Source organism: Enoplosus armatus, chromosome 22, assembly GCF_043641665.1.
Source record: "Enoplosus armatus isolate fEnoArm2 chromosome 22, fEnoArm2.hap1, whole genome shotgun sequence".
Taxonomy (NCBI): domain Eukaryota; kingdom Metazoa; phylum Chordata; class Actinopteri; order Centrarchiformes; family Enoplosidae; genus Enoplosus; species Enoplosus armatus.
The window spans coordinates 10,537,250-10,565,234 of record NC_092201.1 but is presented as its reverse complement, the minus strand read 5'-3'; the positions used below and the strand labels follow the sequence as shown (position 1 = coordinate 10,565,234).

Here is a 27,985-nt window from a genome sequence, read left to right as displayed (position 1 = left end):
TTTGGGGTCCCACAGTACATGTTTTATATATTTAACAGCCAAAAATATTGGTGTTACGCTTGATCCTACCCTTTCTTTTGATCAGCACATTAAAGAAATCACCAAGATCGCCCTTTTCCACTTACGCAACATACCTAAAATTAGGTCTTTCCAGTCCTTGGCTGATGCAGAGATCCTAATTCATGCCTTTGGATGACTGTTAGGTTTTGTTGTCTGGCCTATCGCGCACTACTACTAAAAGTCTTCAAATAATTCAGACTGCTGCAGCTAGGATCTTAACTAAAACCAGAAAATTTGACCATATTTTAGCTCCTCTTCATTGGCCTTATCGGACTTTAAGGTGCTTCTGATGACCTATAAAATCGTAAATGGGCTCACCCCTTCTTATCTCTCTGATCTCATTAAACCTTTTGTCCCATCTCGTGCTCGCCATTCTCCGAATACTGGGCGCCTATGTGTCCCAAGAGTTAAAAAGAAGTCAGCTGGCTGCAGGACCTTTTCTTATCATGCCCCTTTTCTCTGGAATAATCTTCCTGCTGACATCAGGCAGTCTGACTCTGTTGAGGCCTTTAAATCAAATCTGAAAACTCATCGTTTTGCTTTAACTTTCAATTAGTACTTATCCTTCCTTACTTGAGGCCTGGCACCTGCTACCACTTTACTTCCGGCAGGTCGGTCTCAGTTTCTAGTTTGCATGTTATCACAGCTCTCTCTCCCTCTGTGTGTGTGTGTGTGTGTGTGTGTTTGTTTCTCCTCTCTAAAGCCCATACAAACGTGTAGTTTCACTGAATTACATTTTGAATGATCACTACTGATGGCTTTATTTGATGTTACTTTGTGTATCAGTTCTCAAAAGCATTTTATGCTACTGAATAAAAAAACTCCAGTAATACTTTTAAATGTTCATTATGTCACAACAGGCAAGACTCAGCACACTTCAAAATAAAAGCAAAAAAAAGAGGCAAAGGTCCTACAACCTACAACTTTTTATTATGTGTATCCTGATTTATTCTTGACCTCAGAACAGTTTGACGATAAATAATTAAATAACTACTTATTACTTCAAGGCTGTCAACCACAACCAGATCTCGTGGCCTCCCTCCCACATGACCGAAATGTCATACTTAGGTCATGTGATAACAATTAAACCATCTCCATGACAACTGAGCAGTTACATGCCGAAGAAGGATGTTGTTGAAAACTTTGGAAACGAGCTAGTTTGAGAGTTTTGAGAGTTCTTCATTTTTTTTGTTATACCTACACCTGTATTGAATGTTTTAGTCCCAAAGTAGGCTCCACTGAATATGATATTTTGACAGATATTCCAGCCAGTATACTTTCAGCAATTCCTTCTTTTGTTCGGATACATTTCCCACACATTTTAATGCAGAATATACAATGAAAAGGGCTCGAATATATTTTCTTTCTTTTTTTTTTTTTTCATGTTTTATTTTATTCTTCAGTTTTTCCTAACTTTATTTTTGGGGACACATGTTCAGGGAGGGCTCTGTTCACCTCTCTGCCGCCAAGGGAAGCAAAGGGAGAGACGAGTGTCTTCACTGGCTGTAGTTACTGCAGGAATCCGGATATGATGAAAATGTTTGAGACGCAACAATCCTCAGAAAACTGCCGCCACTGAACGTCGGAGGCGTCGCGAGGACTATTATTGATACCCTTTTTTATACATCAACAACGTCTAGACCAAGCGGGACAGGGACAACTAAAGTTACCGGAAAAGTTTTGGGACGCTAACTTACTCTTTCACCCGGTTTCTTCCCGACGTCTTGGGGAAAGAGTCGGAGGAAGGAAGGATGGGAATAAGTCAGATTTGAAGCGAAGGAGTTGTCATGTTTGAAAGGTAAGTTATGCCTTATAAACAACATGTCCGCTTTAGCTATAAACAGCACTTAGCAAGCGTCCGTCGCTTTTTGATAAAGAAGAGGGGAGTGTGTGAACAAATGGGCTGCATATGGAGTTTTTCAGCAAGTTTATGTAAAAAGCGAGTGAAGGGAAATTTCCACTAAGTTTTCACTGCAGCCCGACGTCACTTTTCTCGGTGTGTGAATAAGCAGACGACTTTCTCAAGTTGAGTAATGACCTACACGGTGTGGTTTTGTGCCTTCAAGCCTGTGCTGATGATGAGACGTTGGTTTTCACAGCGCTGAGGGCTGAGGAAAGGGAGGAACTTCTTCTTCTGCCGTGTGTGTCCCAAAAAGACGACTGTCTCATGTCCAAGGAGACCCTCTTTCCTCCGGATGGGCCGGCAGGGCCAGGGAATGGCCCTCAGCGAGAGACAAGTCCCCTGTTGTCCGCCTCACAAGGTAAGGGCACACAGGAGAGGCCACACATCAATAGCATGCGAAATAAAAGTTGAATTTAGGTGACCCAAGTGGGATCTGGGGCCATGAGAGGGTCCCAGAGCTCCTTCAGCAGATGTCATTCTACTAATATTTCATGTGGTAGATAGTGAGAAAGGTGTAAGTATGTCTGGCTCTGCACTGGTTCACACCTAACAACATAATTCTGCTCTAGTTGGGTCTGTCATTCAGATTCTTGTGGTCCACAAGCCAAATATCTGTTTGTATGAGCGCTATGTGACTTGCAAACATGTCTGCTATATAATGCTCCGCTCGTGTGTACATGAAGTTCTCTCTTGTGAATGTTTATGAAGAGTTTTTTCCCCCTCCACACTGCCAGTGCACCAGCAATGAAACAGAGCTATAGATATTAGGGACATATTCTGTCAAGAACTCATGTTGCTTGCACTGTCAAACATGGGGGGGAAAACAAGGGACAAACCACATATAGAAAATTAGTCGCTGAATGTATTAACAGATTACTGGTGCATATCAGCATTTATCAGTGTGCTTGGGACAATATCAGACTTGTCTTCTCAAATTATATTCATGTGACTTTTAGTATACATCAGTATCTGTGCTCCAGTGTTAAGCCTTGATAATGTTTTTTTTTTTCTTTTTTCCTCAATAAAGTCTGAAGAAACGCCCTGGTGACTATTAACAGCAACCACAGCCAATTATAGTTTTTAATTAACTTTCTAGTTGCCCCTAAGATTATCACATGTAAAATAAGCTTACCCCCACACCCCCTTTTCATTTTTCTTCAAACAAGCAATGAACCGTTAACCATCCTATTTATACCAAGCATCATTATGGCACTGTCAAAAAATAGCAAAGTAGGACAAAGTAAGCAATCACTGGGGCTGCTGGATTGCGAATGGATTTTCGCTGGACCTTCAAAGGCGCTTGCAGTTAAGACTGGATTTCCCCTCTCAGGGGACTGTGGATGTACTGAGAATAGACCAATTTATTTCTAACTGTGATCACTAAATACTGCGATGCATCACACAGTACTGCTGCTAACGCAACTGCCACTACCATACATCAGCTCCAAGCTGTGATATGTGCCATATCTATCCAGGGCTGCTGGCCTGCGCCCATCCGTTCCACTGCCCCATCCATCACTGCTTACAAACAGAGAGTGTTGTAGCATTGGGAAAAAAAATGCATCAAGCTTTGCTAAACGTGATTGCTAGGTTTTGCTGAATCATTCTTTAGAACCCCAGCAAAAGTGGCTCAAGATACAGTATGTTACTGAAAAACTTGCAGGCTATGAGAAAAACTGTGGGCTATGAGCAGGCATCTGGCACCAAACCAGTGAATAAAGTCATTGTGGAAGGGCTATTTACTGAACAAAGCAGCAGTGTGCAATGAGCAAAGCGTCAGTGAGTCTTGAAGTCAAGAAGCCAGAAGACACAGCTTAGAGAGATGAGTGGAACTGTCTCTCGTGCTTTTGCACAGCTATCAGGACTTTTTGCCTACATACTTTTTCCAATTTAGATGAATGCAGCCTTTATGGCAGTAAAAAGCAGCTTGGCAGGTAGAGCACACCCGGGAACAGAAGGAGAGAAAATGAGATCCAGAGCTCTGGCAAGGCCTTTACCTGAACCGCCCACCATGTTGTGCAACCATTTGCCAGCGGCCTGTGCTTTTTCTGGCAAAAATAGGCAGAGCGGACTCTGCACCTCTGGCTCGTCCAGCTGTCCCTGATATTTAGTCCACTGTGGCTGACCCTGCAGTAAAAGTTTACATCTGTTTTTGGAGGAATGGCTGTAATACACGTTAATTTAGAACAGTTGAGCTCGTAATAGGATAACATTAAATTAAACAACCTCTCTGTTCGTCACTACGCAGCACAATATTTTGCTGCTAAACTTGGTGTGCAACAGGTTTTCCTTCTTCAACCATGTTTTAACAGTAAATGCTTGTGACCCTAGATGCTTGTGACAGTGAATCATCAGGAAGAACACCGTCTCCCAGGAAACCAGCCATTGAAGGACAAAGTCACGTGACCAAGGAGAAGCCTAATTATTGCGAGCCTGTAAGAAGTAAGTTTTAACGACCTGGGAAAGCTGTGGGTGGACAGCAGGATGTCTTGGTGTTATTTTTTTAATGATAAACAACAATGAGCCGTTTAATTGGAGAGAGTCATACTGTTTAACATATTTTGCTTGCTTGGTCAGATGGTTGAGCTTAACTGCAGTTGGTGTTTACAGGATTGGGGCGATATGATGGTATATACCGTGCGACGGTAGAAATGTGTCCACCGGTAGAGATTTGGCAATACTGTTTCCACTGTGGGAGCTATCCCTTAGTGTCTCTGCTAGCTATTTGGGACAGGCTATGCAGATGTTGACCGTATCGCCAACCCCTAGGTGTCCAGCAATGTTTTATTTAACATTTAAATGGTTATAATTTAATCCTTTTTTATGAGCACGCTCCAACTGTAAAGAATAGGTGTTGTTATGACAGTTGCAGAGTGCATGTGCACGAGGCAAGGTCAGCTGTCCAACTAAAATATTAGCTTCAGTGTTTCCAATTAAAATATCAAGATATCAAGTGTGTGGTAACATGCGCACTCTCTCATTCTGCCATAATGACCAAGACTTGGCTCGTGTCTCCACTTCTGCTTCTCCTTCCAGCCCTCAGCCGTGTGTTTTGGAAGTGGGGAAATCCTGTTTGTGGTTCTGGCACTGACTATTTTAACGCACTGATTGCATCTTAGCCACAATGTTTTTACCCCGTACCAAACATTTACCTATTGGAGGAGAATTGTTCCAGCTGCCAGAGGCATTTTTCTGTTGGACAGTGTCTTCCGTGTCATCCAGTTTTCAGGCTAAGACAACATTGCAGAGGTATATTGTTCCTACCAATAATCCACCATACCAATAATACGTGTTAGATTTTAAAAGGATTGTTGGCTTTTTTATGCATCTTATAATCAGATTTCATAACTTGAGGAACTTTGTAACTCTGAAATGTCACATTGTTTTATGCAAATGTCCTGACACAGGAGGTTTTACTAAACAATTATTTGGCATTGAACTGCTTGAGTTATTAGCAGGTCTAATTAAGTCTAGATGCACTCAATAAAACGACTTGATACTGAGCTAGGGATTGCAAGTCACAAAAGGAAAGCGACTAAAAGCTTCAGAGTGAGAAGAGTGAGATGTGTCAGCAAAGGCTAATAGCAGCTGATTGCTTCCATCCATGTAAGTGCCTAGCTATAATAAGGATTGTGTTTGCATTTGACACAACAGTTCTTTTGTTTCTAGGTTGTTAACTTTTCCAGGGCGCCTTTTCCTGCCTTTTTGTTTTGGTATTACGCTTAATGACTTGCCAGTGGCTTGTTTACTGAATCAGTGAGGAAAAAGAGATTCAGTTGCAAAAAAAAAAAAAAAAAAGATTTTCTGTCAAGAGGTCTTTCTAGCTTGGCAGGTGTGTGGAGTATTGCACTTCTAGAGGGAGGCATGCTTTTCTTTCATCTCAGCAGATAAGCCCCTGTGACAACAGTTTTGCCTTGTAATTGATGTCACCCCCCAACATCCACACATACACTCTGTCTCTCCTGCTCTCTCTCTCTCACACACACACACACACACACACACACACACACACAGACTGTCTGGTGAGGGAATGTTAGAGGGAGGGAGATATGCTTCTTCTTTTTTGAGAGAGTTACGAGCAACATAAAATCGTCATTTCAAATAAAGGCAAAAGCCCCAAATTTGTGCTATGATAATCTTTGAGTTTTATGTGCCCACGTCTGTTTGTGGTTTAATCAAAGTTGGAAATTTATTTAGAGGAGCTCAAGTTAACCTATTTGTGTCATAGTCTCACTGTGTTTTTTTTTGTTGAGGTGACCAATGAGATTGCTCGCTGCCACGGGTAATTGAGAGCCCTCTTCACTGCAGAAACAGGAAATCAATAAGAAATCATCTGCCTGCCTACATCCTGTCCCTTGTTGTTTTTTCCCCTCTGATGTCCCACTTAAAGCTTGTGGACGGTGACTTTTCACAACAAGAGGAAGCCTATTGTAATGTTGTAATAACAGCACAGATCCTATTTCAGCTATGATAACATTGTTTTGACATGATGTCTTTTTTACCAGTCGCTCCCCTTAAAGCAGGAAAGTAAACATGGCAGCGTTTCTGAATTAATTTAAAACTGTTGAGGCAGAGTAGGAGAGTACATTAAATTACATTGAATTAAACACTGTTCAAGAGTAACTGAACCTTGCCACACAATTAATCATCAAGTGTGACCTAAAAAGCTGAAATTATCATTATGGACTAAAGTTTCATAAATTCACTTGGTTAAAAGAAAAGTTGAAGTACGGTGGTTTCCCAGGATTGCCAACCGCTGCGGCTTGTTAGACAAAAATTCTGCTCTTCCTGTAAGGCCGTTGTCAGTGAACGGTTCCTCTGTGGCTCCAACCATCCTGGGGGAGGAGGGAGAATCTTGTGGGGGAGACAGATATTCCTCAGGAGACCGTTCTGGGTTTTCAAGCTGCTGATATCTCCTGCAAACAGGGCCTCGGCTCTCCAGCCCCTGCCTCGGAATAAATTGCTACCACCCAGCACCAGTTTTAGGAGTTTAATCGTCACATTATTCACCGGATTGTCAAATACTTTTTTTTTTTTTTTAAATGCTTCTGTGGTTGATAAAGATGACCTTACTAGCTTCCGAAGAACAGGTCTGTTTTTTTTATCTCAGTGAAATTCTGTCGTGAGAAAGGAAGGTCAAATAACATGACTCCTTTTTTTTAAAGAAAGACATTAGTCTGGCTTTTGTGTGAATCCCTGATTGGACTCTTTAGTGGCACACCTTCAAGGTTATTACCTGTGCGCAGAATTGACCTTTTGGAAGTGAATTTGTGACCCCCAATAAATGCAGTAAAAGGCATTGTTTAAAGGGAGAGTGCCTCATACTTGCACCTCTCTTGCAAGGAAAGATTCCTTGACAGTGCAACAATTAAGATTAATATACAAAACTATAAAGTGTTATGATACTAGACAGTTGCCGGAGTTGAGGAGACTAAGATAAAACAAAGGGCAAGTACCTCCTCCTCATCATTTCCGTCATCAGTGCTGAACTATTTGTGCTGCCCAAGTGTTGAATCAACATTCTCAGACTGTCGCACTTTGCCTCATGTATATTCCAAAGTTACTTAAGTACTTAAATACTTTTTAACCTCCTGGCAGTTTTCTTTTCCCAGAATGTTTTTTTTCAGCTATAGGGAGTGCATGGTGATAGTTGTTATGCAAGATTCATATCTTTATTGTAATCCTCAGAGCCCTGTCTCTGCAGAAATAATGTGTCTAAAGCATAGGCCTATTATAAACTGAACCGTAATTTTCAAGTGATTACTTACCAGTGGGTCATGGAATCAAAAACTGTATAAATAGGGTGAAATGCTAGTGTAGGGGTTGATTAAAATGGCCATTGTAATTCTACCTCTGTTGTAATTATTTTCTCATTGTCTTGGTGCAGATAGATTTCATATGGGAAATTTCAAGTGTGTTAATTAGCATATTTTACCCGAAGTGCCCGAGCCTATTCACTGTTAATTTTTTTAAAAAAGATATTCAAAATACTTGAGCCAAATGATTAGATATGCATACCTCAATTCATGGACTGCAGTCTTTTAAGTGCTTATGTTGGATACAAGGCAACATATATGGGTTTTGATTGTGGAGGAAGAGTGTATTTTCTTTCTTTATTGCAGAGAATATGATATTAAGGGTAATCTCTCCAAGTTGTTTTAACACCAACTGACCTTCGTGTCTACATGGTTCTTGTGCAGCACATATCTGCGGGGGTGCTAGAAATATTCAGATCTTTTACTTGAAAGAAAGTAGTAATACTGCAGTATACAACTACTCAAGAAAAGTCCCTAAAAGAAACGTCTTGCATCCAAATTTTAGCTATGTAAAAATATAGACGTATATATTTACATGGATGCAGCAATTTATTATATTGTAGTTAGTGGAGGTGGTGCAACTTTTAACCACTTTCTTTATTGTTGGTTAGTTGAATCTATAGCAGTGCATCATATGCTTTAATTGTCAAATACAAAACAGATGAAATAAACCTAGCCTCCTTTATGCTTTATACCTTACTTTGCCTGTCTGTTTGGAACAGGTAAGGTAGGGGGCTGCTCGGCTCGTGTTTACCGCCTCCCTAACCAATGCCACACATGACAGTGTCAGTGCCTTTCACAAGCCACTCACAGAGAAAAAAATATCAGCCAGTTCAAATGAGAGCAGCGCAGGGGGGATTACTTGGCCTCTAACAGGGTTTTGGCTCCAACATTAAGGTTAAAACCCTTTTCTATTACTGAGATCTCTGCTGATGTTGCTCCCACCAGCCCCGACCCCCTCGAGCTTCCAGCTCCTTGCCCCCTTCGTGTTTGCAGGTTCAGTGGCTCTCTGCTAGGTCATTCTGTCAGGCCCCCTGATCAGTGAAGGGTGACCGGGGACCAGGGGATGGCTCCCGTCCAGACACGCAGACAGCCACAGCCCACACAGGCCCCGGCTAGTGCAGCACACCCCCCTCCCCTCCCTCCTCTCTTTCAGGCTAGAGCTAAAATCGATGCGGGCGTCTCCGTGTTTTAAAAGCCACTCAGAGGCAGACGAGCACCTCTGTCCCAAAGGCTGATCTCTCAGCTTAAGGCCTTGATTGGCATCCCGAAGATGCGAGGCGCTGACCCACAGCTGTCCCATTAGCAGAGGGTTAATGCTGAGATTGATACTGAGCAAATAAAGGAACTAGGTGTGAGGGTATTTTGATAGACTGCCTATCCCCTCTCTGACCCAGAGACAGACCTCAGCTGTATTTTGGCTTTTAAGGGAGTGGCTGCGCTACTGCCAGATCCTCATCTCGGACTCCAATAGTGGATCTGCCGCAGATGCACACTGTATTTATTTGGTGTGTGTGCTTGACTCTGTCTGCCGTTTTGCATGTGTGTGCCTTTGTGGATATGTGTACGACTGTGTGCGCATGTGCATGTCTGCGCGCCTGACGTTGAATTTCAAACAAGTGAGTTTCCTGTGGAACTTCTACTTCAGCGAGGAGATTTTGAAGCTGGTGGAATATTTGAGTCATCGATGTAACTGAAACTGAAAATACCCCCATTCCCCTCCTTCCCTCCCCCTGCTTCCCCTCCCGCTCACTCCGGCTCTGTTGCTCCGTTTTTTGTTTTGAGTCGTCAGCGAGGAGAGGGTGGAGCACGTTTTTGGAGTATGGAGCCTGGCAGCTCCCTCAGGCCTGCTCTGAGTCACGTCATAATTGATCTTTCTAGAAATTGTGGTAGCTAGCCGTGTAAAGCCTAAATCCGTGCAAGATGTGCAGCTTTTTAAAGATACTGCACTCGCGCATTCATCTGTCTTTATACTCCACTCTTTCTCCCCTCTCGAATGGTAAGAAACAGATGAGCGAGAATAAAAGGCGTTTGACAAAGCTTAATGCAGAAACAGGCTCGTACAAATTCATCTCAGAAATGAGGAGAGGAAGAGAATAAGGCACCATTTAGTGTCTCTCACAGCAGCCAGGTTGTAAGGCTTTGAACGCTCCTTGATGTCTTGCGTTCTGCTACATTAGTAGCACTCAAATTAGCACCATGCCAAATTCCACACAACAGTGGAGAGACTAGAGACTTTTGTGGTCGGAGCTGGGGGGGTAGGGGGGTGGGCTGAGTGTGAATGACTTGCCCTCAACATGATTCATGTAAGAGAAAATGGCATCTCATTGGGAGTTTCAATGATTTAGATAGCAGTCAGACATATTAATCTGGGAAAATGTTCCGTTTTGAAATCAAAGGATAATTGATGACCCCCTTCTCCCCCACCACCAACTCTCCTTCCCAGCACACACACATACACACACCTAGACCAGCCTCATGCACCGAGTACGCTGAGAGGTTCATGTAGTCAAATCAAGCCCTTGTCTTTCAAGTTGCCTTTGCTACTGTAAAATGTAATTAAGCAGAACAAGGTCCGAGGGGGTTATTTTTTCCACTCAATCAGCAGCAAAATTTCAAATTAGTAAATCCTTGACGCCCTGCTTCTCCCTTTGTTGGGTGGAGGCGGTGGTGGTGGTTCTGAGGGGGGGGGGGTTGGAAATAATATTAAGCTCTGTCTTCACATGTCACTTCCCCTTCAGCAGGTTGGAGGAGCCAAATTTGAATGACTGTCACAGAGAATTAAAACAGGGTGGAAAATAAGTGTGTCACTACTGAAAACGAGCTCAGCACAATATAGACCGACTGTCCTGGAATGGGATAGAAAAACACGAAAATGTGATGTTTCCTGCTTAAATGAGAAGCTACACAATATGATCAGCCTTGACAGGTGAAGACAGCTAATAGAGTTCTGTTGCAGGTTACCATAACACACCCACACACACATACAGAGCTTGTCACTTATGCTGATGAGGATCCAGTATCAGAGCAGGTAATTTAGCTATCCTCAGCGGTCATCACCATCCGTGCCGCCGCCATCATCATCATTTTATCTTGGATAAATACAAAACATTGCATGCGCGTGTATGAACTGACAGGGCCAGGATTGCCGTGTGATGTCCACAGTCAAATTTTTTTCATATCTGTTGGAACAAGTGACATTTCTGTTAGCCTTTGTCAGGTCGCCATCCACTCTGTGTAAACGCTCAAGACAAGACCGCAGAGTTTGCATGGCACCCACATCTTTACGCTACAGGAGTCTAATTTTCTAATCAGATGCCAGTTCTTGGTTGCCAGTTGACATCACCAATTTGCTCTCGTTTCACACGGCTGATATCTGCATTATATTGATGCTAATCACACTTAGTGGGTTTTGTTGTGTTGGGACACTTGAATGATGATCCTCGAGTCGCTTGTCTGTTCCTTCCAATGCGTCCTTCCAGACAATAAAGAAAGTCCTTGTCCCGGAGTTTGGAAGGTCAAACGGTAAACGAGGCTTTGATACGCCCAAGGAAAATTTCAATCAGAGCCCTTTGTAATAACATTCATTGTACTATTTTCCTCTCTCTCTCTCTCTGTCCCTCTCACTCTCTCTGCAGTATAATTCCCCTGGTTTTGCGTCTATAAATATGGACAGGGAAGATGTATAATTTCTAATGAGAAAATATATCCCTTTGGATTGAAAGGCAGGGGCTGTTCCACACACTGCTGTTTGTTAGGAGGAGAGATGATACCTCAGGCTGTTTTGGCAGAGAGAGGAGGGGGTGGTGGTGGTGGTGGTGGTAAAAGGAGTCTGGCTAGGTCATTGCACATTTACAAATTAGCATTTCAATCATGCAGGTACATGGCCAGCCGAGCAGAAAATATACATGTTTTTCTAATACAAGGCACGGAAAGATAAACAAAACACTGGCCGTGTTAGCAGAATTAGCATTTCAGAGCTAACTGTCACTGTGTATTCTGCCCGTCGCTGTTTGGGACTCATAACTAAAAATATAGGTGCCTCCTCCTCTGTATTCCATTCAGTGTTAACTCACAAACTCGTAACGTTGTGTAATAACGGCTATTAGGAGATAAGTACAAGATTTGGATTGTGGTGTTTATTTGGCTGACATGATGTGACATTTGAATAACTGTATGCTCTCTATGATGGGCATTCTAATAAGCCTAGGCAAACACCTTTCGTCTCTCTTCTCCCTCTTTCTCTCTGTCTCAGGGGCATTAATATTAAAAAGGACTGAGCTTTAGAAACATAGAGCTTGGGTGGTTGTTCAATCCGTTCCCTGCCTTACCTGCGACTCGCAGCATAGCAGTGTGCAAATGAGAATCTCCATACTGCCCTGTTTGACCTCTGTGTTATATTTTCATGTTCCTGACTATTTTAGAATTCTTGTTTATACAGCTCTGTTTCAGTTGACATGCATGCATGCATATTTCTGCCTGGTAGGTCTGCCTCTGCCTGTGTGTGTGTGTGTGTGTGTGTGTGTGTTTGTGTGTGTGTTTGAGATTCAGTAGGCTAGTGACATATACTGTATGCATATATATATATATATATATATATATATATATATATATATATATATATATATATATATATATTCTTCTTTCTTCTGTCTTTTGGGTGCAATTTCCAGCTCCCTCCTGTAGGACCTATTTTCTGTGACAAAAACGGAGGTGTTTATATACTCAGTTTTACATACAGAGCGATCCCCCGCACAGCTCTGGTGCAGCTCCAGCGCTCTCCAGGCACTCTGGTGCTCGGTCCCTGTGTGGCGCAGCCACTGAAGACTCAGTGACAAATGGCAATTATATTTGTGTGTTCTTCATGAATCCATCAAACACTGGCCTTTTAAAAATGCTCCCCAGATATTTGAGGCTGTCAGCTACTAGTAGCTGGGACCAAATTGGGATGCTGCTTAGACAGTCAAGAACCACTCACCCCCTAGTTTCCCCTGTGATGTGTGTGACAGCGTGTGTAGGGGAATACCATGTTTTATTCAACTACAAATGTACACTCTCAACAGTTGTTGATGTGCTAGAAATAGGGAGGTTACAAGTCCAATTTGAAGTGAGTGTGTGTGTGCGCTTGTGTGTGTCCAGTTCTTCCTCCAAAACATGTTGTTTTAATGCATCCTGTCAGGTTGTGTGCATCCGGTTATCTCAGGACACCTAACCTTATGATTTTTAATAAAAACTTGTTCATATCAAATTTTGATGCAGTTGGTGTATCCTGCTGTGCTATAGGAACAGTGCAGTAGCAGTGCGTCTGTGTTGCTCCATCAGGATTTATTAGCAGGCCCAGCTCATATTTGCGTTTATCAGTTGAATCCTCAGATGCGGAATTAAACTTTATGTTCAAGGTTTTCATTACCGCATTATATTATAAGTCCAATCTTGTGTAAACCCATTGTAAAACCTCATAGAAGTTGTTTACACGCTTCTAAAATGTCTATGATATAGTAAAGTTCACAGTCTGATTTAATTTAGATTGACTAATACAATGCAAGCATTCGTAGCACAATTCCAGCAGGCCGTACGGTATTTCTGCTTTCTCTCATTATGTCTTCATTTGTCTCGTGGCAACTGTACAAGTCTGTCATTGCCATCTCTGACAGTATCATCATTATCATGATCAATGATTATGAATATTACTCCATTGTGTCCATTCGTCTTAGTCACCCTGTTCATCAGGATAAAAATAAAGACAGCGGTCCAGGAACCTGCCACTGAAGCACACTTCTCTGCAGACTTGAACCACTCTTTGGGGCTTTGCAGTGTTAGAAATCTGAGTCGCCGCTTGTGTACTCTGGGTTTTACGTGGTGGTTTCTTAATAACTATTTATACTTTGCTAAATTGAAAGCTTGACTTCCTCAAAAGGAAAGGTAATTATGCCTCCCAGTCTACTTTGGCCTTTTTGTCCATGAACGTGTGTTTATGTGCGTGTGGGCTCGTGTGGCTAGTTTGTTCAACCTAAATGGGAAAAATTACTGTGTTATTATGCAAGATACTATTGGTGATTAATTTGTTAAGGAACTGTCATCCTCTAAACAGGAGTCTGCTGTATTGTATTGACTTGACAATACTCAAGACTGCTCAGTGTGTGTGTATGGGGTCTTTGCAAATGAGATTGGACAAGTTAATCACAAGCTATAGAGAGGGATTTCCCCCGTCAGCCCTGTTAATGTCAGCCACTGCTTTTTGTGTTTACATATCAAAATACGTAGCTACATATGAGGAATCAAATGATGTGAGAAAACACCAACAGTGTGATTATTTTCATTTTGGGATTCTGTTAAATTTTGGTTTGTGATTCCTGTTTGTTATAACAGTGAGCGATCTGACTCAACTCGACTGACTCAGGAAAAAAAAGGTGTACCTGGCCACCCGAGTAAGGCCCACTGTGTTTATATGTAGAAAACCTACTATGGTGTGTGTGTGTGTTTCCTAGCTTTCTTAATGATAATGGTTTTCTAAGCATGAAAGAAAAAGGCTGGTGAAAAAAGTGCATATATTAAAAAGGAGTAAAAAAAACATAGCAAGTTGCAGCTGTCAGGGGTAAAACTGAAGAACAGCAGCAGATGTAGCCTCCTTGTCTCCTTATTAGCAAGCTTTAGTCTCCCCCACATTGTCATGGGCAGGCTGCAAGGCTTTTGTCTTTTGGAGAAGAAAATCCATCAACCTGGTCTTAAATCACTGCGTAATGAATTCTATCGTGTGCTACCCAGTTGTCTAATTCAAATTGCATGGAATCCTGATCCCTAAAGTCTATATTTGTTTATCGAAGCAGCATGCAGAAGCCTGAATGAGGAGAAGGCAAAACCCAGTGTGTGTATTTAATTGCTTTGTTTTACATCCACATTCACGTCCGGCCTCTCCCAGGGTGATGTGTTGTTAAAAAGTGCGAGGCCCGATTCCCACACTCTCTCCCTCTCTTGTTAACTGTAATTGCACTTGTTGGTGAGCTGACAGAAAGAAAATACAGATGGAAATAGATGACCACATTCTATATTAAGTGTGCATCCACTTTGGAAAATTTGTTGATTTTTTTCTTTTTTGGACAGCTGCAAAACACTTACAGAGCTGCTGAGGTTTTATTCAGCTTGTGCGACACAGCTGTTAAATAAGGCGGCATTTGGTGGTGAAGATGCCGATTCAATGTATATACAGAAAGTATAGAATGGGGGAAAAAAAGAGTAAGTATGGTTCACACAGACATACTTAAAAAGAGATGAATAATTCACAAACTCTCAAGTTAACCATGCACTGGCAGTGCGTGCACATGCACAGTGGCTCTGATGTGGAGGGAAGGTAATGTAGGAGTAAGTCCCAGTAGAGCTGAATGTGCAGGTGTTCCTCTCAGTAAAATGCCACCTCCTTTGCTCACTCACATCCTTCGCCTTCTTTCTTATCAGACAGGTCGCTGTCTCCTGACTTTCTGTGGCTGTCACACATACACTTAGAAAGACTGGTTGAGGCCATCTCTGAGCTTTCAGAGGAAAGGAGATCATTACTGTTGCAGACAGCAGCTATTTTGTATATGCACAGTATCACAGACTCTCTTTCTCTTTTTACTGCATTAATCTCTCTTTCTCGCACGCTGTCTTTAACTCACCTGGGTACTGCTCCCGCAAATGTCTGTCTGCCTACAGCAGTGGCTTTTGTGAACCTGTCACATATGAGGCTCCTATATCTCTCTGCTTCTTTCCTGTCATTCCGGGTTGAAATGTTTGCCATATGATCGATATTATCATGTTAGGAAATGGTGGCAAGATTTGCTGAGAATTATTTAGCTGAGAGTGGCGCGTCTCCATTAGTGTTCGGTTTGTAAGAACTGAACATCACAAGCTACAGTGAGTAAAAGGTATCAAGTGCAAAGTGCAGAGAGTGCAGACAAAGTTCTCTTCAGTTAAAATAAAGTTACAGGGTTATCAAGCATTTACCCCCATAAGGGTAAAAGGAATCCACAACTCTTTGTCTTCCATAAAGATAGACACTATAATACTAAGTGAGTTATTAGAATAAACCACTAGTTATTTTCGATGCTCTTGTATTTTAGTGTTTGGTAGTGTTTTGTCCTCTACATTCACATCAAACGTGTGTGTTTTAATAAACAAACAGCTGTTTTGTTTCATTATTCAGTTATATTTGATTGTCTTGTATTAAGACCTTTAGCTTGCAGCTCTTTCAGCTGAATAAATGCAAGAAAGCTGAAATACTCCAGGGAAACTGTCCTCAAACACGAATTTAAGTAATTGTGCTGCATCTACACACCCAGCTCTTTACTAAACATGAGTGAAAATGAAATCCTTTTTTCTTCATGTCTCCTTCCAGCTCAACCTCAGCCTGAGTCTCAGCCAGTGCCCTCGGAGTCTGCCGACCAAAATGGCTTTCGCCACAACAGCACTGGCACGCCCACGCTGAGTAATGGCAACGGAATCCACCCTGGCATCGGAGGGGCTGGGGCCACGCGCATATGCTCCTGTGGTGCCAACATCAGCATGGGTGCTGTGGGTGGGTCATCAGGCCCAGGCGCAAGAGCAGAGTCGACCGCGACGATGACAGAGCAGCCCAGGAAGCAGCTGTCCACGCCTGTGTCAGAGAGGATGCAGAGGAAACTGAGGTCCAGCTTGTCAGTCAACAGTGACAGCAGCCGACGCAGCAAAGGCAGTTCCACGGGGTCACAGAAACCTCCTTTACCAGAGGGTGAGTATCCACACACAAGGTAGTGATGGCACAGAGTAAAAGAGAGCACACACTTTGATACTCATACTCACATTTCTAACACTTGTTTGCTTGCATGCTTCTCTTTCTGCATCAGCGTTCAAAAACACCTCATTGCAAAACACTTGAAACTATTGTTGATTTATCATATCAACAATGGTAATAATATCATCAATAGTATTATGTTTTTGTTACATACCTATTTTTCTCATATAAAAAGAACACACCAGTCATTATACCATGTCATAAAAAACATAAATTGGTAGGTGGTTGAGTAAGCAGTTCTTGGTCTTATAAAGTGAAAGTCTGAACTGTGCGGCTTATTTAGGAAAATATAATGTCTGACCTGATCAGGATAAGAGACAAAAACACCTGATCAAGTCATCCCTAATCTGTTGTCGCACGGTGAAATAATCCGCCATCAAACCTTCACCATCAAAGCGATTCCTCTGTTGAAGGGCCTATTCTCGGGACGCACTCCTGAAATAATACCACATAAGATATTGATAATAAATTCTTACCTTCTCTCACATTTTAATGATGGAAGTGCATGACCTCCCATATTTATCTCTCCCATCAAGCAAATGACATCTTATCCCGCTCCTATGGCTTTTATTTTCTTTAACAACAAGCCAGAGAGTCTGCTTGCCATGCAGGGAAGCCGTCACTTTGTCAGGTGCAAGGCCGAGGTGAGTCCAGTAATGAAGGCGGTCGGCTGGTCCTTTTCCATTGGGGAGATAGGTGTGACCCTCTAACGAGGCCTGAGAGCATGGGGTGCCTATTAAAAGTCGTGACCAGCCTTCTTCGGGCCCCTCACGGCCCCTCACACCTCTCTGGGCCCTTTCTTGCTCTCCCTACGTCCCGTCAGCACCACCCTGGCCCTCATTAACAGGGCTCTGTCGCATCCCTCCTCCAACTATTGCACTCTGTGGCTGTGTGTGTGTGTGTGTTTGTGGACATGCATGTGTTCTGTGTCGTGGACAATATGAGGGTTTAGGCATGTTTCTTTAAAATAGAGGGGTAATTCCTACCTATTCATCCAACTCAAAATTTTGTCTTTTTATGCAGGCTTTTACTCCAAGGTGAAGATGGAAAATAAGATGTGCTGCTATGTGTTATTAAAAAGATTCACAATGGTCAGGTTGAGATATAAGTTTAAATGAAGGAGAAAAGTGGGCAGTCAGATGTTTATTTAATGATGATTTCCTTGAAATATGCATCACATCGAGTTGCAGGTGAACAAAACAAGAAAGCACACACACACATCCACAACACCCCGTGAGTAAAGGTGGGATGCATCCACCAGAGATATTCCAGACACGTCAGGTTTTCAACATCTTAATTGGTAAAGAACAAAAAGAGAGGGTGCAAAAAAAACAAACAACAGCAGCTCAACAAGTCTGTCTCATTATGGCTTTTGTGTTGCTTATTTGCAGGCGCGAGAGCTCTCAAAATCAATATGTTCGCTCTCAACTATTTATTTCCCCCCGGAAAACAGCCAAGCTGTGGTGTTTGAATGTTTACACGGATTAACATAATCTGTTTGCCTGTGAAATTAGCCTCCTAAACAGCCCCCTGAACACAGGAAATAAAAGGCGTAAGCTAGCAGAAGCTAGCTCTGGGGATTCTCCTGCTGCCTGTGTTTCTTGGCACATGCCGTTGGCACCGTAGCCAATCTGTGATAACACCGCAGCTTCTGAGGAGTCATTTACCACGTTGCTTTTGTTCAGCAGGGTGGGTTGTCTCAACTCTTGTCACCCAGTTTGTGTTTTTGTTAATTGTGTGTAATCAGTTAAGGTTTTCAAGCTGCTTTAGCCTCATTTAGAGATTTAGGGCCAAGGCCGCGAGCACAGTCTTTGCCTAAGCCATAAACCTCCATGTGTTTGTGTGTGCATGTGTGTGTTGTGTAAGCTCTAGTCCTCCAGCTTTGACTTTTCCCTCAGTCATGCATTATGAACACACCTGCTTTACAGTGCATGTGGCGGACCTCCACTATCCAGTCCACATCCTCTGGCCTCTTTACCCATGTGTGCCTTCTGTGCATTCACATGGCCACCAAAGCTTTTTCTCATCAATCTCTCTCTCTTTATCTTTGTCCATCTAGCCATCTTGCCCTCTCTCTCTCCCTCTTTGTGAGTTTGAATGTTTTGCACAGCTTGCCGCTCTGAGGCCCATCCAGCTTGTTTTGTGTCATGCCGCTCCCTTTTTTTTGATGTTAGCTTTCCAGATGTCTCAGACTATTTCCTCAGAGGCGCCGGACGCTGCTTTTTGGCCCTGCAAACTCTGGGCTTCATCGCCGCTCACTGACATTAAACAGGAGCAGTGTCAGTGTGTGCTGTTCTGTCTGTCTGTTGGTTGGTTTCACTCTGTGTCTCTGTCTGCCTTTCTGTCTGTCTCTCTCTGTTTTCATGGAGATGTGCTTTGCGTCCAGCTCTCTTGTGTACAGTATACGACCCCCCCCTCGTTCCCCTCCTCCTTACTGGCTTCTCTAAGATCCAGACTAATCGCTGGTGTTGAATTATACATCCAAGTGAATAGCTGAGATGGCTGGCCGCTGCTTAATGCCTATGTACTGTGTTTATATCGTATTCACATTCTGAACGCTGGCATGGCTATACCCTCTGGGTCCTTCAAAGTTTATTAGGATGAACTTTGAGGTTTTTTGTGCATGGAGCTGTGGCCAGGCAGCGTTTATTGTTCTCATTGGCATTTTGTAGCACTCAGATGGCAGCACACTACAGTGGATGCCAGTATAGAGTGTGGTATATAGGAGTTTTGTTATGCCAGCATGAAACAAATCCACAATCTGCCCAAGAGCCGTTTACGGCATGTCCACATCAGATGTTCAGTAGTGAAGGATTTATTCTCATGCATCTTCCATCACTGCCAGTGTTATGGCCTCAGATAAGGATAATAAGATGCATTCAAACTTCAGGCACCCTTGCAGACACACACACACACACACACACGTGTGCACACACTTGCTCGTTTCATGTTTCCTTCTCTATCTTGTTTGTATCACAGTCAGCTAGTGCTTCTGGTCAGCTCAGCAGCCCTGAGCACCGCAAAAATAGGAAAAAAAAAATCCCCTCTACTTTGATTAATCAAACATGAGCATCCAGCGGTCCACAGCTTGCCTTCCCATGCCGTCCTCCACACTCTGCTCCTTTCGCTTTCCCTCTAACCCAATCAGTAACAGCCCCTTCTGACAGCTCAAGATGGGCTGATGAAAGTTATGCAAATGTGCCCTGTTTGTAATGCTCTTTTTCTGCATACATCCACATCATGTCTTTTTAACACTCCAAAGCAGTGGCGCTGCGCTGGCCTTGGTTCAAAAAGGAGACAGCTGCAAGGAGTGTATGCCAGGCGCACTTACCGAATGATATTTAGTATGATTTAGTGTCTTGGATGCAACTACAGAAGTTCTGGTGTGGAGCAGCTTGATTGATGACATCATAAATTGTGTACATGTATCTCTTATTTGTGCAGCGCTGTAGCTGTAGGTCTATGCATAAACATTCTCCGTTCTGTATTTGATCTCACCTTTTGTATTAACCTGTTTTTTTCTCTTCGCTTTATTGTATCCAATAGTGCACTGGTAGTTTTATTCCAAATAGTAATAATAGAAAAAGTAACTTCAGCTTTTATACAGTGACTGATAACTTTAAATCAAATTAAGTTTTTCTTTAAAGGACTTTTAAAGGAACATTTAAGACATTTCCTGGCTGAAATCAAAGAATTTGCAAAACTCTTGTACTCTGCATCCTGCAGTGGAAGTTTCTAAGTACAAATTGTATTTGTTCTTTTTCATTACCTGTTAAACACAGAAGCATTTTAATGCACCTAATTCAGACATTCAGAAGCAGATTTGTGACGGGTAATGGGCATATTGGTAATTTAAAGGGGAACTCTGTATTGCTGTGGAACAACAAGCTGACACATTCCACCAGCTATTTAAAGAGGGTCTGTGAGGAGGTTAAATGTTAATCAGAGGTGTGAGCATTGCCAGCATTAATCCGCCTATTTACCGGGAGAGACTCTTGGACTTTGCTAATCATCTTTGTGTGATCAACCTAGCAGTTTGCATGATAATGCCACAATTATTTAACAGTCCGTTAATCAAAACAGCAGGAGAGGAATTCATTTCTTTGAATTTCTCTTATTTCCTTCAGCCCTCCTGCCTATTTAGCCCTCACCCTGTTACCACATACCTACTCTGGTCCACCTGTCAGCCTGCCGAGCATGCAAGCCCTCACTCACTTGCTCTACTCTGCACTGTGTTCATTAATAGGCACTATTTTAGTTAATTTGAGTATTTCCACATTAATTTGTTACAGGTGCATCTTTTTATTTTGAATATTTGTGTGTTTTTGTTCTTTTTGATTGTTGATTTCGCTTATTCTTATATTTATTTTACTTTACACCTCATCACCATGGCTGGTTTGACGTTGACCCAGACTGCTGCGTTCACTGCATCTTGGCCTGCTTGTTCTGTGAGTTCCTGACACTTTGCAACATGGTGGTGGCGCAAGCCTCGTGCGGCGCATGCACTTCAGAGGCTTGCTGCTGCTGCTGCTGCAGCGACGACCTGGGCGATGACTGCAACTGCCCCTGTGACATGGACTGTGGCATCATGGATGCCTGCTGCGAGTCCTCAGATTGCCTGGAAATCTGTATGGAGTGCTGCGGCATCTGCTTCCCAACATAGGGAGGCCTGTGCTGGTGTAGACCAGGGTGTCTCTGCGGGGGATAACTGGACCCTGAATGGAAGAATGGAAGGAGAACTGCTGCTGCTGTCACTTTGAATTCAGCAACAGACAGAGAACGTGTGTGTGTGTGTGTGTGTGTGTGTGTGTGTGTGATGGCTGACATATGTGTTTGTGGATTGGGATATGACTGTTGAGTGTGTGTGCAGTAGTGTGTTGTGGTTGAGTAAAGCATGCTTTGAAAGATGTATTTTGACACTGGGCTTCTTCATCAAAACCAGCTCAACAGGGGCTAGAAGTAACTCCAGATATATGAACATGTCAGTTAAAACTGCAGTGTATAGTAAGTTGTTTCTGTTAAGTATTCTATCCTTTGCGTTAAGAAGTATTATCACAGACTTCCTTAAAGATTTTATTGTCAGGAATGCTGTCTAATTGTATCCTATCTTGCCTCTTTTGAGTCATTTTGATGATCGTCGTGTTGCGTACACTAAACAAAATGATAACATTTACTCTGTTTTTACTTTTAAATACATGTTTTTTTAATGCTGAAAAACTGAGGTTGCAGTCATAGTACTGTACAACACTGTAAAAGGTTTATGTGACACTTCATACATATATACATCTTAGTTGCATACTGTAGTTTTGCAACACAGACTTTCATTTACACATCTACTGTAGAACAGTTGAAACTGTTGAAATATCAAAGGTGAATCAGGACATCACATCATCTGCTTCTTTCTAAAACATAAAGGTAAAGAATGTGCCTGTTTTAGGGATGTTTTTACTTTTCTATTTCAAGCATTTAAAAAAAATGTGGCCTATTATTACAGAAAAACTGCACAAAATTGCTGATAAGCTCATAATTGTTTGCTAAATCTTACAAAGTGCTGGAAGGTGTTTGAAAACATGTCGTACCAAAGAATCTCATCTCTCTCCTGATTTGGAAGTATTTGAAGCCTCAGGTTTACTGGAAATACAGTGCAGATACTCACATTTTTTAATACAAAAAAAAGGTTCGGATCAGCTCACTGTACAGTTTTCTGCAACGTTAAGATAAACAATGTGTACAGCTTATGTCTTTATTTCTATGAGAGTCCTCCTCTAATGTTATCCATCGACGATTAGGCTTTGTCAGCTGCATATGGTACAAGTCTTCTCTGTGATGCTATGTTACATACATGCTGTGTAAGTATGACTTGTTGAACTGCACTCTGTTCATGAGGAGTGTGATAAGGAATTAAAAAATGGTGACCCTGGTTGCCATATAAGCGGCTTTCGGGTATCAAGCCCAGTGACTCACAATACAAAAAAGGAATCACGAACTGTCATGTTGAAATGGTAAACTAATGCAGGGTAAAGGCAGTTTTCTTCTCCTTTTTTTTTCTCTGTTCCTTAATTCTGTGTATCTCGAGATGAGTTTGTGGTGAATCACCAGTGGAGTCATTTTCTTGTCTCGGAGATGCGCTTTGATGTTGTTTAAGTGATGATACTTAATGCTGGCCCTCATTAGCACTGCTTGCTAAATGGTAACAAAAAGTGTCCCTTCCTAACGCCAACAAAGATAACATGCTGTCATGTGCAGCCCGTCTTAATGGCGCACTGTTATTGTGTGTAAGAAGGTTGGAGAGGCACCTCTGCAGCAGATAATGTGCAGAAAGTAAACCTCATTTTCATGTTTTTGATTAACTCATGCCACAAGTTTGTTACGGGCTAAAGAGTGTCAAGAAAACACTATATAGATAATGTGAAGAATTAATCTAAAAAGAAAAAGTGTATTCATGTAGCTTCAGTAGCTGTCCTCTTATACTATACTGTTTTAGTTTTTATTCTGTGCCTTACACTTGATCCTTCTCATTTTCATCTCGATGCATCATTTCTCAACTTGGAGTTCGCGGCTCATTTTATTACTTTTGTGCATTATCTTCAATCTGAGAGAGAACAGTTTTTAAAAAATAAAACATTACCAAAAATGTACGATTATGGTTTTGCGCAAATTTTTTTAAACAGTACATTTTGTGTCCCTCATTTCTTCATCATGTTCGAGTTGTTAGACGAGAAAACTCTTTCCAGTCCACTCGGGTAATGCCCAGCCTCTCTTCTCTTTCAATATGGAGTCTTGTGTTTCTTGCATCTTGACATACACGTTATAATTAGTGATAAAACCTGCATGTAACACACTGTTGTCATATGAGAATGTATTTTTTTCACTTATAACACGCCCGGTGCTCTGACTGACTAAACAGTGATTTACAGCTGTCGTGTGCTTTTCATTTCTAAGGTAACAACTTCTAACAGTTTTGTCACACATGCAGTTGACAGCAGGGAGTTAACAGTAACATCCAGAAATGTTTTATTAATTTCTATCAAATAGAGCTCCTGCAATTAAAAGATTGACAGAAAATTCATCTACTATTTGGATAATTAAAGAATCATTTCAGTCATTTGTTAAGCAAAAAATTTATTTGCTTGTTCCAGCTTTTCACATTTGAGGATATCCTGCTTTTCTTTGTTATATATGATAGTAAACTGAATATCTTTGGGTTTTTGATGGTCCGATACAACAAGACATTTGAAAACATCTCCTTGAGCTGTTGGAAATTATAATGGGAATTTTTCACAATTTTCAGATGGTTTATAGACCAAATGGTTCAATTAATCAAGAAAAATCTTCAGCGCTGGGTGGTATTTTCTTGTCTTACCTCTTGTGGATGGGGCAGCTGTGCAGCCGAAAGTGTGAGTTTCATGATGGCCACATCTGTAACCTCTCCCCTCTGGCCCTTCACAGTCGTCCTCCTCTGGTCCTTTCTCTATTAGAGAGGGTGCTCACCTGGCAGCAGCGTTAGCACTAACATGGAAACATGGCCAACAACACTCAATGAGGTCATCAGGGAGCAGGGACCTCCTGCTGGCTGGAACAGCAGTCTGACCTTCAGCCGACACCACCCCCTGTTAACCCCTCAATTAACCTCCACGTCAGCCCCCCTGCTGGAAGAGCAGAGAGGAAGAACACCCCCCCCCCCCCCACCCCTCCTTCCATCCTATCTTTATTTCCTTTTATCATTTTCTGCCTGGATACACCCTGGCCCCAGGAAATTACCATCTTATTTCACTAATGCGTTGGGGAAAATATCACTGTCCAGAAAGTCTGTAATCACACAGTTGTACTTTTTCGTTCTTTCTTTCACTTCATTCCACGTTCACAGAGGAGGCGGAGGGCTGAAAATATTAAAAACTCCAGGTAGAGTGTGCAATGACCTTTTCACAAAGTCGTCCACCTTTCCACTCCTCTAATCAATCCCCCTCTGATCGCTCACTGTGTGCTGGATTGTAATGTCACAATTAGGACGGCTCCATTGTTTCTGTTTGCCGTCTGGGGAGAAATTTAGCACTTCTCTGATCTCAAGGTCATTTCTCTTACAATATTAAATAAATTAGAGTGTGGCGGCGGCCACCTCCTCTGACTAGCCATGTATTCATTCATCCATCCATCCATCCATCTATCTCTCTATTCCTTTTTCCTGCTCAATTGGGTGGGATACAACTCTTTCACTCAGGAAATGAATGTCTACTGCTCTCGGACACAAGAACAAATTACTGCCCTTGCTGTTGCTTTATATGAGGAAAAAAGCAGATGGGTACGTTAATGGTGTTTTGTTTCATTCATTTTCATGTTGGAGGTAGACCTGAGAGTTGTATACTGATAAGATTATAACTCTACTATAATTACATATAATATGACTTATTAGACAGGACAAGAGGGGGTGGCAGTAATGAGTGATACTTCTCTTTATTCACCATCTGTTTTTTTCCAGATGGAACATAAATGCCTCCCCCCACAGTCCTCTGTCAATCCATAGGATCCATAATAGCCGTCATTACCTGGCTGATAGCATTGAGGTGATTCATTTTAATATGTTTATGATATGGTGTTGTGAGTTATTAAAGATAATCAAACTGATACAACTGTCAGCATCTGTGTGCAATGTTTGAATCCTGATCACATCAGAAAATGACATGCATTGTTGCATCATGGCATGTAAACATAATACTGTTTGGGATTGTCACGTAAAAATGGAGCTAATCCAGACATTTGTTGCTAAATTGTTAAATACCGAAGTACATAAAAGGCATATCGGCTTAAATCTTTATTATTTGTATATTAAAAATCATTCAGTATCATTTTTTCCTCTCAAGGATAAGGCAGCACTCTCAACATGGACATGTGTACCTACTTTAATGCGCCACAGTGTCCATCTTCTCCCTCCCCCCTCACTTGTGTCAAAGTTTGAAAAGACTTGGCCTCGCTGTTTAGACTTGTGGCATGACATTAAAATAAGATGAGACGATCTTTTAGAAGGACGTGCAAGAATAAAAAACAGAGGAGAGTTCAAGTAATGTCACTTTCAATTAATCTCCTCAGGTAGTGGCCCCATTAGCCCTCTCACACAAGGGCCTGGTTTACAATGCAAATAGGGTCATTACCTGAAGACTCTAATTGACTTTGACAAGAGGCCGAAGAAGGCTTCCTTCCTACACCACGTGTTATTTGTTTGCTTATTTCTCCCGCACAAATTATTGATGTGCTTGCCGACATGAAAAGTGCATGACACTTGCATTTGCAGTGGCAGAATGCTGATAAGAAATATATTTTTTGTTTATTTTTAGCAGGCAGGAAGTGCTGCATGTTAGATTTTATATACTTTTTATTCAAAAAAAAACTCAAATTCAACACTCAGAAATTGCATCAGTCTCAGAATAGAGTCTCAGCAATGAAATGTAAATGATTTACAAGTGAAAGATTTGTATTCTTTGTTCCCCTCTCTTCTTAGAGTAACAATGTGTGATCGTACTCACACCTTAAATATTTAAAGACCCCCTTTTGCTAAAGCTTTGCTGTGGTACATGGGCCTCTGACTGCCTCTAATCTCCTTGTTACCTGGAGGCGTCGCCACGGAGATGCAAAGACAACGTGGCAGTTAGCGAGATCACGAGACTGGAGCTTGGAAACCCCTGGATGGGGCACGGTGAGGTTCAAAGTTTCTGCCATGCTTAGTGCCCCGTGAAGTCGGCACCGACAACATCTGCCTGAGAGAACGCGAGAATCAGACAGGAATGAAAAAGGAGAGAAGAGACGCTGAGATGTTTTCAAATCGTTTCCTTTCTTCCTCGACAGTGCTGAAAACACTCCCTCCCTCCTCACATCCCCCCAGTTCAGATGTTGTGGCATCTCAAACTGCATGTGGAATATTTTTGTTTGTGTGCTTGTGTTCAGGGAGGTTTGGGGTTTTTCCGGATGCCTGCACAGGTTTTCAGAGAGAGCAACAGAAGCAGGGGTCTTGGACCTGTAAATAAGATGTCAGCTTAAAGTTGCGCACTTTCAACTTCTCCATTTTCCTTCCGCCCCGCCGTCTGAAAGGCAGTGGACCGTGGGAGAAGCAAATTGAGAGGGACGTGCGGACCAGGGATGCCTGTTTATTTGCTTGTACACGCTCCTTGAGCTATAAATTAGATGTCACCATTGTTACATGTCATTTGCTGATGTGGACGTGTTGCGGTCTCCCGAGCAGCACTTTTGATTGTTTGTTCTTAACATCACTTAAATGAATGCGGCCTCCACTGGCCTCCAGTCATCTGCATGTTGTGGGTAATTGGCAGGTTGTTTGGCATGCATGCTTGCTCTGTTATCGTTTATCTGAACACTTACAACCACATACAGTGCAGACCAAGGCATGTTTATGATCAAATCAGCTGTCGGATTTGTCTTTTTGCAGATTCACACAAATGTGTTATTTAGAAACGCACCAAAATATTTGCTTTTGAATTTGTCTTTTGCAATTTGGGTTTCAATCAGTTTTCTTTTGCAATTTTCTTGGATTTTCTCGCACTGCCGAGCGAAACAGTTCATGATACAAACTCAGCGGCAGAGAAGGTCGTTTGGTCTGTCGCATAATACTCTCCTTTTCATACATTTGGCTGTTTATGTTCTTTTGAGATCAACAACCTTTTTATACATCAAACCACATTATTTTTCTTTCACAGCTTCCACCAAAAATGCTTTAAATTGAGCACAAACGGAAATCTTCCCTCACGGTGGTTTGAAAAGGGGATGTTTACAGAGCCGAGATGTGTGTTTGTGTGTTTGTGTGTTTGTGTGTGTGTGTGTGTGTGTGCGTGTGCGTGTGTGTGTGTGTGTGTGTGTGTATATCTCCTCTTAACCCGACTCAACCAAGCCACCCCGCCCAGACACACACAGGAGAGAGAGAGAGAGAGAGCATCTAGTAGCTTGCCTCCCTCCATGCAGAAAGAAAACATGGATCAAGGTCTTAATAACACCAGCCATTGTGGCAAATATATAGGACTCAACTTTCCGCTTGGAGCAGCCTCTTCACATTGAGTTAACATGAGTGACAGGCAAAGCCTCTCTCACACACGCACATACACACATAAATAAGCTGGCTCAAACATGCTTTGTAACAACAGGCAAAAACACAAGATCAAGCAAACATGTACACGTTGGTGTTTTTTTCATATTCTACTCAGGAAACTCAAAGCTGTTGTTTCTCCTTATTATTTCACAAATAAACAAACAGAATTAATTGTTTGTCAGATCTGTTAAATTGTTTTCCTGCCACATCATACGTCGCCTCTAAACAGTGACTCGGGTGTTAGGCTCGTCTCTACAAGCGCCACCACAAATAACAACAATACGGCAGTGATAACCCCCCACCCCCCACCC

General features: G+C 42.2%; 1 protein-coding gene across 1 annotated transcript; it reads left to right on the top strand.

Moving 5' to 3' along the window:
• Positions 1-1,746: 1,746 nt before the first annotated feature.
• mdfic (MyoD family inhibitor domain containing) lies at positions 1,747-21,395 on the top strand. The gene is made up of 5 exons (XM_070929112.1): positions 1,747-1,858; positions 2,160-2,321; positions 4,295-4,405; positions 16,151-16,522; positions 20,998-21,395. The coding sequence occupies exons 2-5, from the start codon at positions 2,228-2,230 to the stop codon at positions 21,246-21,248; spliced, it is 828 nt and encodes a 275-aa protein (XP_070785213.1). The 5' UTR covers positions 1,747-1,858; positions 2,160-2,227; the 3' UTR covers positions 21,249-21,395.
• The last annotated feature ends 6,590 nt before the right edge of the window (positions 21,396-27,985 follow it).

Excerpts from the sequence above, each read along its gene's own strand:
- mdfic (XM_070929112.1), top strand. The coding sequence starts at position 2,228 with ATGTCCAAGGAGACCCTCTTTCCTCCGGATGGGCCGGCAGGGCCAGGG. Across the intron at positions 2,322-4,294 it reads CCTGTTGTCCGCCTCACAAG|ATGCTTGTGACAGTGAATCA; the intron begins GTAAGGGCACAC and ends TTGTGACCCTAG. Across the intron at positions 4,406-16,150 it reads TTATTGCGAGCCTGTAAGAA|CTCAACCTCAGCCTGAGTCT; the intron begins GTAAGTTTTAAC and ends GTCTCCTTCCAG.